This window comes from Aplidium turbinatum, chromosome 16 (genome assembly GCF_918807975.1).
Source record: "Aplidium turbinatum chromosome 16, kaAplTurb1.1, whole genome shotgun sequence".
In the NCBI taxonomy this organism is placed as follows: Eukaryota; Metazoa; Chordata; class Ascidiacea; order Aplousobranchia; family Polyclinidae; genus Aplidium; species Aplidium turbinatum.
In genome coordinates this window covers 12,272,437-12,282,830 of record NC_137487.1, presented here as the reverse complement: position 1 = coordinate 12,282,830, position 10,394 = coordinate 12,272,437, and the positions used below count along the sequence as shown (strand labels likewise).

The 10,394-nt window shown below is 35.9% G+C and overlaps 1 protein-coding gene across 7 annotated transcripts; it reads left to right on the top strand.

Moving 5' to 3' along the window:
* The first annotated feature begins 462 nt into the window (after positions 1-462).
* LOC145785975 (testis-specific serine/threonine-protein kinase 1-like) lies at positions 463-10,131 on the top strand. 7 transcript variants are annotated; one of them, XR_014291231.1, is made up of 7 exons: positions 463-753; positions 1,050-1,214; positions 2,267-2,445; positions 6,198-6,358; positions 6,882-7,060; positions 8,194-8,317; positions 8,888-8,930. XR_014291231.1 is itself a non-coding variant. In XM_082597667.1 (7 exons), exons 1-6 carry the CDS (start codon positions 673-675, stop codon positions 8,288-8,290), a joined length of 822 nt encoding a protein of 273 aa, XP_082453793.1. In that variant the 5' UTR covers positions 463-672; the 3' UTR covers positions 8,291-8,317; positions 8,888-9,025. The 7 variants fall into 7 exon arrangements, 5 of the variants coding, with proteins under 5 accessions (XP_082453793.1, XP_082453792.1, XP_082453795.1 ...); XM_082597667.1 differs by having other exon boundaries at positions 6,882-7,037; positions 8,211-8,317; positions 8,888-9,025; XM_082597666.1 differs by having other exon boundaries at positions 8,198-8,317; positions 8,888-9,025.
* The last annotated feature ends 263 nt before the right edge of the window (positions 10,132-10,394 follow it).

The following is a 10,394-nucleotide window of genomic DNA, read 5'->3' as shown; positions in this document are numbered from 1 at the left end:
TTTTTCAACTTTGCTTTTCAGATTGGAGACCTTTGTTTGACTGGATATTTTGTGACAATGTTTTATGTTTGATCGTTGTATAATGTTTGGTAGAAATCAGCTCATCTTTTGTTTTCTTGATTTGATGTTTCTGAGCCATCTTCATTCTTCAGTGCCAGAATCAATGCTCTACTTTCTCTTTTGCAGTCTTGCATTTTTTAATCCCTTGCCTGTCTCAATAGCATTTTTTACCTGTAAGGTGTTGAATTTTCTAAGGTCTTGTCTGATACTTTTTCGCATGTTCTTGCATAACTCTCGATATTCGATATTGTCTTTAGATGTTTCTCTCAACATGTTTCTATTATCATCATTAATTTCATAAGTTAAAATTTGTACAAAAACGTTTTTTTGTTTGTGCAGTAACAAAACAAAGGGTGACATCACAATCCAAGTGTATAAAACTTTTGCATATGTAGGCTACCCCACCCCAAAGTTTTTTCCACATTGTATCACCTTTTACTGAAAAGATAAAATACAGCCTGGAGAGTAGGTTTTTATATTTTCGTCTCTCCATGTAGAGTAGTACCAAAGTTATATGCAGTGTAGGGCAGGTATAAAACTACATTAACTTCAAAAGCTTTTTTTTCAAGGCATTTTTGAAATTCGGTGTGGTGGCTAAAATATATTGTCAATATGAAATATGCTTGGGAACAACTTTTAAATGATCGTGGGTATAAAATTTTGGATACTCTAGGAGAAGGTGCTTATTCAAAAGTAAGAATTGAGTAGGTTTGTATTGTAGAAGGCCATGCAAACTAAATTCTTTTGAAATGTAAATTTAGTTTTTCTATATAGCCTAATTGAAAGCTCATGACTGTTATTGTGTTTTTTGTTTTATTTACTATTGAAGCAGAAGATTTACCCATGACAAGTCAAACACAATGCTGCAGCTGTCGACCAAAATGATGCCTACCGGTGGCAGTTGACTTTGCAGCATAGGTTCAAAAAAGTGTTTGAATAAGATATTGCATTTTTTATTTCAACACAAGGATACTACTTTCCAATCTTAGGTGAAGGCTGCTTATTCTTCTGAGCTAGGAGGAGATGTGGCTATAAAATGTATAAGCCTCAGAAGTGCACCAAAAGATTTTATCAACAAGTTTCTACCTAGAGAACTAAAAATTTTACCTTTACTGTGTCATAAGAATATCATTCAAGTATATGAAGTTTTGGAGGTATGTTGAGACTATTAACTTCAATATTCAGCGCTAGTTTATTTATGTGGTGTCGCAACCAATGTTTTAATATTTTTATTTGAATTTACAGTTTGTTAAAATTATCTGATTTAAAAAATTATATTCAAGCACTCAAAGACTACAGTTTTCTATTGGCTAGATCAGTGGTTCTCAACAGGAGTGCCGCGGCACCCAAAGGTACCATTTACGTTTCGCAAAGGTGCCGCTAGTTATTAGAGTAGTGTTATCAAATATGCGCCCAGACATTAAAAGGATTTGCACTAAAACTCAGCGCAAATTTCGCACTGACTTTGTTTGAAACGATCTTCATCAAATTGTAGATGATTGATACGGAGCTGTAGTTATTTTTTTTTTGCAAAAACTCTTTTCAAAATTATTTTTATTTTTAATGCAGAAACTTTTTGGTTGGACTGTGGGTGCTGCCAAATTATTTGGTTGTTTACATAGGGTGCCGTAAGCCGGAAAAGGTTGAGAGCCACTGGGCTAGATGTATACGCGACTAGCCGACTATAGTATTTTTAACAAATCCATGAACCCCCATCTATTCAATTCATTTTCACTAAAACTTATTTGCGACATGTAAGTTAGCCCAAAACGATATTTCTTTGTTGGCTGCTACTAAATTGGATCACTCTGATGTAAATGATAAAGAGTTTCTGAATGAAAGTCAAAACCTATGTTTGGTTTTAGTCTTAACGGAATATTTACATTTGCTATGAAGTTTGTGATTATAATTTTTACGTGTAACAAAATCAATTAAAACGGATGCCCACTGTTCTAAGTTGATTTGCATAACATCAAGTGAAAAAACAAAAACTATTTAATTATAACTTCAGCTGGATTAGATCAGATGTAGATCGAGCCTAATAAAAATAGACTAAGAAAGTTTCCATGTGTTAGTATACAAACAAATGTATATAGGCCTACCACAGCTTTTAGTTAACAATTTGTTGTCTCATCGTCATCAAAGACATCATCATTCAACGCTTATACATTCAACATTCAATGCAAGTTGTCTTGCATTTTTGCAGCATTATGATATTGACAAAAATAAGAGTTATGTTTGTATTGTTATGGAATCTGCTAATCGCGGAGATTTATTGAAATATATTCAAAGAAGAGGAGCACTACCTGAATCTGAAACTAAAAGGTTTTTCTGGCAGCTTTGTCAAGCAATAAATTACTGCCATTCACAAAACATATGCCATAGGTAAGCATAGGCTATATAGTAGGGTGGCTCTTAATTTTGAAAGTTAGAAAATGATTTGCTCTCACTCTCTGAGTTGGATCCAATCACTGAAAAAACCCACCATGCCAAATTTTAGGCCATTTCGATAATGTTTTGAGGTAGTCCACGCATAGGCCTACTCAAAATTTAGGTCACTAGCAGGGCCATTCCATGTCAATTCACACATTCAAGAAATTCAACCACTCCGATTTCCCTTAAATTTTACACACCTTTTTACTATCCTATATGATGAACAACTGCAAAATTTGAGGGAAATTTATTGAGAAACACGAGAGTTATGAAGCATTTAGGTTAGGGGGGTCTGCCGAGGGGGCACAATTTTTTATTTTTGGCTATGTTTGAGACCCTATTACTGCTAAACTAAATTAGGTAACAACCCAAATTTTTTACAGGTGATAGTACTTCTGCCAAATATTGAAAACATAACATCGCTCACATTGTCACACTAAAAGGTCATAGACATCCAAAGTTGGCAATTTCCAGCTCTCGGCTACAATTTTTCAAAATTTTGAAACCTTGCCAATACCCCATTTTTGATTGGTTTTGGCTGAAATTTGGTAGAAATGTTGTTTACAGGATTCTCTATGAACTGAGAAAATTTCAGTACCGAAACAAAATATTAAAGGGCTTGGGAGGTATTTAATGTGAAACATGGGGCGAAATGAAAAAAAGCAAAAAACGGGGTCCTTTTTCATAATGGAAACTGCAGCTGCTCTTCATCTTTTGTCAACAGTCGGTTATAAGACTGCACAAGAGCAACTCCGAGAGTTATGAAGATCTGAGTTATGAAGCATTTAGTTTGAGAGGACTGCCGAGGGGGCATAATTTTTTTTATTTCTGGCCATGATTGAGGCCCTATTAACTTACTGCTAAACTAAATTAGTTTAACAACCCAAATTTTTTACAGGTGATAGTACTTCTGCCAAATATTGAAAAAACATTTCAGTGCAAATTTTCACTGGGGTCATGGGTAACCTGGATTTTAAAAGAACCCCATTTTTTGCTTTTTTTTATTTCGCCCCATGTTTCACATTAAATACCTCCCAAGCCCTTTAATATTTTGTTTCGGTACTGAAATTTTCCCAGTTTATAGAGAATCCTGTAAACAACATTTCTACCAAATTTCAGCCAAAACCAATCAAAAATGGGGTATTAGCAAGGTTTCAAAATTTTGGAAAATTGTAGCCGAGAGCTGGAAATGGCCAACTTTGGATGTCTATGACCTTTGCCATTTTAGTGTGACAGTGTGAACGATGTTATGTTTTCAATATTTGGCAGAATTACTATCACCTGTAAAAAATTTGGGTTGTTACCTAATTTAGTTTAGCAGTAATAGGGCCTCAAACATAGCCAAAAATAAAAAATTGTGCCCCCTCGGCAGACCCCCCTAAACTAAATGCTTCATAACTCTCGTGTTTCTCAATAAATTTCGCTCAAATTTTGCAGTTAATCATCATATAGGATAGTAAAAAGGTGTGTAAAATTTGAGGGAAATCGGAGTGGTTGAATTTCTTGAATGTGTGAATTGACATAGAATGGCCCTGCTAGTGACCTAAACTTTGAGTAGGCCTATGCGTGGACTACCTCTAAACATTATCGAAATGGCTTAAAATTTGGCATGGTGGGTTTTTTCAGTGATTGGATCCAACTCAGAGGGTGAGAGCGAACCATTTTCTAACTTTCAAAATTAAGAACCATCCTACTATATAGTCTTTGAAAATAGTATTTTATTGGTTTTGGTTTCTGTAACCAAACAGCTTTCTACTTTTATAAACGTGAAAAATGCAACTTCGCATAGCCTAAACACTGCAGTCTCATTATTTTGCATTCAATAAGTAGAAGAGCAAATGATAGATAACGAACGAACAATAGATACAACAAATAGAAGAATAAATAGAAGAAACTCAATCTATTGTGAATACTGTAGTCAGGGGCGCCGGAACGATATTTGACTGGGGGGGGGGGGGGGCAAGATTACGAAAAAGGGCACTTTTGTTTACTAAAAGGCCAATTTTTTTTAAGTTTTAAGATAAGACATAGCGATAATGCTAATCTATTAGCTCACTATGTATTGAGTAATGATAGCCTACATGTGTCCGGTATACAATGAAGGGCATCATGCTATGTTATCATGATGTAACCTACTGTCAAGCCTTAAAGCAGCCTGCGGCCATGGCCGCTAAGTAGTGCTTGAATGACCGCCGGTGCTACCTCCTCAATCGGCCAAGTTTGGCCGCTGGTCTCTTCTAGCCAATTATTTAATTTCGCAATAGAATGATCGTGGATTAACTGTCGAAAATATGTAGTATCAAAGAGTGACGCAAAATTAGGTCAGCGCGTCATAATCGCCACTGTTGCATTGTGCGGGAATATTTGTTATTGATGGAATATATCCATCTGCGATCACCAGCGCTGTAAGTCTTGTTTGTAATTCCCGACGTTTATTTTAACAAAGTCTTAATCCGGAGTGCTAATTTACATCGGCTGGCAATATTGTCGTTTTTATGTCGATTCGATGTTGTCGGACATTGAATCATTCTTAAAAAGGAGAACTAGGTTAGTTGACATCCGAGGGGAAAACATTTTTGGATCATATTTTGCAAAAATTATGCTTTTTTTAGTACTGTCCTTCACATCATTGAAATGCTTATTTTATTACCTTGCCGTCATCGTCAACACATGTCGAACGTTGTTTTTCGTTGCTAAAAAGAATTCTAGGGGAGTGGCGAACTTCTTTAAAATCAGCCACACTGGAGGCACTCGTGTGAGTGTCGTTAGATAGTCCCGCAGTACTGGATTAGGCTACAATCCCGATTAAGCAGTTATTGCGTGGTGCAACAATTCTATTGTAGGACGTCGCCCAGGCTTCAACAACGCTAAGTGATCATTTTAGCATTGTTGCAAGTTTAATTCTATTTACTTGTGCTCGTTATTTTTATTTTGTATTTTGGTCTCCTAGCACGCAGATTTGGCCGCCGAGAAGGAGCACCCGGTAGGCCACGATGGCTGCCAAAAAAAAACGAGTTTTAAGGCCTGTACTGTGTTGCAAAATTTTGTGCCGTAAATATTATTTTGATGCAAAAATGAAAGATTATAATTAGGCTAAAAGCGAATAGTAGAAATTGTTATATTGCAAAATGTGCAGTAGCTTACATGACTTTAAAAGGGCACCATTGCCCCCCTGCCCCTCCATCTGTAGAAAAATTGAGGGCAGGGGGGCATCCGCCCCCCCTGCCCACCCGCTTCCGGCGCCCCTGACTGTAGTGTTGAAGAAACACATAGGACGTGCTTGTATTTGGAAAGTTCTAAGTAAAAATATTAAAACTATTGGCTTGGTAGAAATAAATTAAGCAGAAAAACGTTTTTCAATATAGCTTTTCCACAACAACGCAACAAGACGAGGCCTATAATTAAGCTACCATGCGTGCAACTTACCAGCTGTAATTGTAATTTGGACCAAAATTTTTTGAAATTACAGTTCCATTACACAACAGCAAAAAGTCTCAAGTGCAATTACGTGAAAATTGTGTAATTAATGATATTCAATTACAATTGTATTTGATCCAACTCTGGAAGCTACTACTATTAACTTTTTCAAACCAATTTTTACTGAAATCGAGTACAGGAACTAGAATGACTTGTCTTATTTTTGCGGAAAATGCCAATGTTTTAAATTGTAGCTATTTATTGACTAACTCATTATTTTTTAACAGAGATTTAAAATGTGAGAACTTGCTTCTGGATAGAAACTATAACATCCTTATAACTGATTTTGGTTTCGCAAAGCCCATTCAGTACGATGATAATGGCGACATACATTTGAGTTCAACTTTTTGTGGATCAGCTGCTTATGCTGCTCCTGAAATTCTTCAAGGTAGAAACTTATATAAAAGTAGGTTTAGAATCTTCTCCTCGGACTGACAAAGTCTCTGATCGGTTATTCCTGGCAGTTTCGCAGTCTTGTACAGTAGAAGCTTTTGACGCAGGGCCGGTTACCGAGATGGAAAGAATAAAGTTTCCGATTGTTGAAATGTTGTTGTCGGGAAATTATTCCACTCATCACGTGCCGTTGAATGGAGAGCAGTCCTGACATGCGCTGCTCAAGCGCTATATCATGAAACAGATCAAAATGGGATGTTTACATTAATTGTTCAAGAAATATGCGAGTATTAAAAGCAAACCTGAATTTCATTCTGATTATAAAGCGAATGTGCTAATTTCCCTGCAGCTTGGCTCACTGAACTATTTGCTTCAATTGCATTTGCTTCAATTGCAATTCAAACCTGCAAGATGTAGTGGTATCCATCTTGGACTCTGAGCGTTGCGCGAAAGAAAAAAGAAAAAAAATCAATTGCATCATTTCCAGAAAAAAATCTTAAATCTGACTTGCATTTAAGGTAAACCCTACGACCCTCGAGTGTATGACATGTGGAGTTTGGGCGTGATCTTGTATATCATGGCGTGTGGTCGTATGCCGTTTGATGACACGAATGTTGCAAGAATGTTGAAAGTTCAACTCCGCAATTACATTCGTTTTCCTTTAAAGACAAATGGTATTCTTTCTCAAAAGTTAAAGGTAGCTTAGGCTAATTATGGCATTGATTGGTTGTGCTTGGTTATATATACTGGTTTTTAAATTCTAGCGTCGTTCTTTTTTTTAGCAAGAGCATTACATGCTTGCATGACCGTCGCACCAGTTTCATAGAATAAGGCCGAAGTCGGATTCGAATACGCAATACAGTATTTCAAAGGCACACATTGGAAACTGCAAAATTCTTCTGATTTCACAATCTTGCTTAATTATCTAGTATCTACTCTATGCTATTATCATGACGCAAATATGCTAAGAAAGACCTCTAAAAATTGATTGAGGCTGTTCACCAGGCATTTAGATAACATGATATACGTTCTACTGGTGCAAACTAAGCTTCTACTCCCCTGAAGAAGTCAGTCGTGCCTGACTGACGATTGACGAAACGTCGGGAAAAAAAGCAGATTATCACCTTATACATCTTGTGATAGTTTAGCTTAGTTTACACCAATAAAACGTATCATGTTCTGTAAAAAACACCTGACTTGATGATTTTGAAGTTTAGAAATTGTTTTAACATAAAAATTGTATGATATTGCTGGTAAAAACAATGGCTTCACTGCCGTTAAGTCTGCTTGACCTACCCAGCAAGCTTGTGTATTTCTATTGTGTAGCCAAAGAATTTTTTAGCTTATGGTTGAACTAAACTGCTTAAAGCTGAATAGCTTATGCGTTTCTTCGTTTTTTTGACAAGCTTATTTTCCGCCACAGTTGCGTAGGCTACTAGCTTCGTGCATAGCTTGCTGATCAGTGCAAGTTTATCGGTGTCAATAAGTTTGTTTTTGAGTGGCCTAGAAGGGATTTCCAGTGGTTTACCTTGATTTCGTTTGAAAGATTTTTGTTGCAGTGGATATTAATTTTAACCATTTTTTGATAGAGCAAGATTTCGTTTTATTTTAGGCAAAAATAATCGTTCGAAATACTCAAGTAAATAACATCATAAAGCAAACAAACTATGAATGAAACTGAACAATCAGGTTGAAAACTTATTTTAAAGCAATTTACACAACAGAGTTAAACTTCAGAAAGAGCTTCGACCTTTTTGGCCTTTTTATTGTAGGAATGCAGGAGTGACTAAAATCAACGAAAATTTTACTAGAGTTAAACATGTTCTAAAGCTAGTTCCGCAAGGCAGAACTTAACTCGCTGCTTAATCGAGGCGGACGTGACGAAACGATACACAGCAGAGGAGACTTTGCACCATCCTTTCTTTGAAGGATACCACGGAGAATCTTTCAGCAGGCTAGTCTGGACTTTATTTGTAGACCTATACCAGCCAGCAAATTAGTATTTTTTCTGTAGACGTTCTGTAAACAAAGAACCAATTTGCTAGTTGGGATAAACCTATGTTATGTTTGTGTTTTGTTGCTGTAAAAAGTGTATATGATATTTTATCGAGATGACATATTTCACGTTGGTTGATGCTCAGTTGCATAAAAATTATTCAAGTGGAGGTTATGGCCTGATCTTCCGTATTGATGACTTCAGATAGCTTAGCTGCAAGAATGTGATTTCATACGGTGAATCAATGCAAAAATAATGTGTTATTAAGTTACTATCAGTTACTAACTTACTATTAAGGTGCTCCTCGATGAATTGCTGCATCTCAGAGCCGGCTGATTTCAATTGGTCTTCTAGATTCTACTGTGTTGATTTACAGAAAAGCTTTTTTCTTGCCATGCATTATTTATTTGTTTTAGTTTGCCTTGAAACTAATTTCTATTTTATTTTGTGGGGAGTTTGTGTAAGGATAAAACGTGTGCTACCTTCAAGTAATGTTTATTTGCAAGTGAAAGGTTGTACTTTTTTCAGATTGATGTCAAGAAAGATTTGTGATTTTTTTACCGGCGGAAAAACTCGCTTGTCCATTGACTTTGGCGAAAAACATCAGACTTCTTGCCCCAGCAAGGGTATTAGCAGACAATACAAAAATCGTTTTCTTAACTACAAGTTGACTTCTGTACCATCTCGAACGAAGAAAAATGAAAAACTAGGTTCTGTTGGTGAGAAAAGAATTGTTGTACTACCTTCTTCTCGCAAGGCTGTACTGAAAAGAATCAAACTGAAGCTGAGGCAAGGAAAGTTAAGAAAACGGATAAAGTTGCCGAAGTAGCCGACCTCTTCAATATTGCTAAATTTGTCAGTAGGCTATGGCTCGGCGTGGGACAAGTGGTTGCTCATTCTACAGAAGGCGGAGTGTATCGTTTGAGTCTTGTCGCTTATTCTATTACAGGAGACAAATTTTCTTCTTTTTCAGCTACATATTTTAAAATCGTTTTTTATGATCATATTTTTTGAGAAATAAAGTATCTTAATGTTCTGTTTGTTTACAAAGAAAAGATGCATCATTGATGCAGGTTTTACTATAGCCTGCTGTTTAGCAAGCACCTAGCTTGCGAGAAAACTTTGCAAGGGACAAAGTTTGTGTGGAATGCGCAATCTATTTCTTGTAAGAAGACAAGAGCATAAGCATAGCAATACTTTATTGCGACATATTTATCTAAAGTTTGAGGAGAAAAATATGTTTCCTCGTCTTCCTTGAAAATAAGTCATTGCTGCTTGGACTACTAAAAGATTACATGGATGTATAAATGGTCATTTATTTTTGTTTGGATACGAAACAAAACGTACAGTGTGCGTATACAGTGTACAATGAGAGAGTGCGAAAGACCGTATAGCTCTAAATAGGCGTAGGAGGTTGGCCAGTCTGCACTCCCTCTTTCAAACAGTTATACGAAAGAAAATATTGCATTTTTAAATAGCAAATTGACACATTAAAGAAGGACAGAAGAACATAAAAAAGAACAAAGATAAATACGAACGCAAAAGATGCAACAATAATGATAGCCTATTGGATATAAAGTCAGATAATGGATGTCGCTTCTATAGCTCTTGATTCTTAAAGAAGTGTTTTTTGCAAGTTTTACTGAACAATCTGTAGCCTTTTTCTCATGTGTTTTTTTTTCATGTTATACATGACGATAAGATAGCCAGTTATGATATGTTGTCTTAATATACTGTATTAAATGTGCAATCTTGAAAAACGTTTTATTGAAGGCTGAAAATCAAGCAGTGCAGTGTTAAAATCAAGTAATTTAAAAAATATATATAACATATTAAAACAATGAAAACTATTAATACTACAAAAAGTGCTCAATGCTAAGCAAAAAAGCAAAGCAGAGCGAATTAAATCAAATATAGTTATTACTATCTGAATCCTTAACAGCCTGTTTCACCTACACGGATCATCAGAAGGTTCTTATTCAAATAGAATCATACTAAGTGCCATAACAAATAATAGCATAGTAGCCTATACAAT

Excerpts from the sequence above, each read along its gene's own strand:
- LOC145785975 (XM_082597664.1), top strand. The coding sequence starts at position 673 with ATGAAATATGCTTGGGAACAACTTTTAAATGATCGTGGGTATAAAATT. Across the intron at positions 754-1,049 it reads GAGAAGGTGCTTATTCAAAA|GTGAAGGCTGCTTATTCTTC; the intron begins GTAAGAATTGAG and ends TTCCAATCTTAG. Across the intron at positions 7,061-8,210 it reads TTCTTTCTCAAAAGTTAAAG|AACTTAACTCGCTGCTTAAT; the intron begins GTAGCTTAGGCT and ends TCCGCAAGGCAG.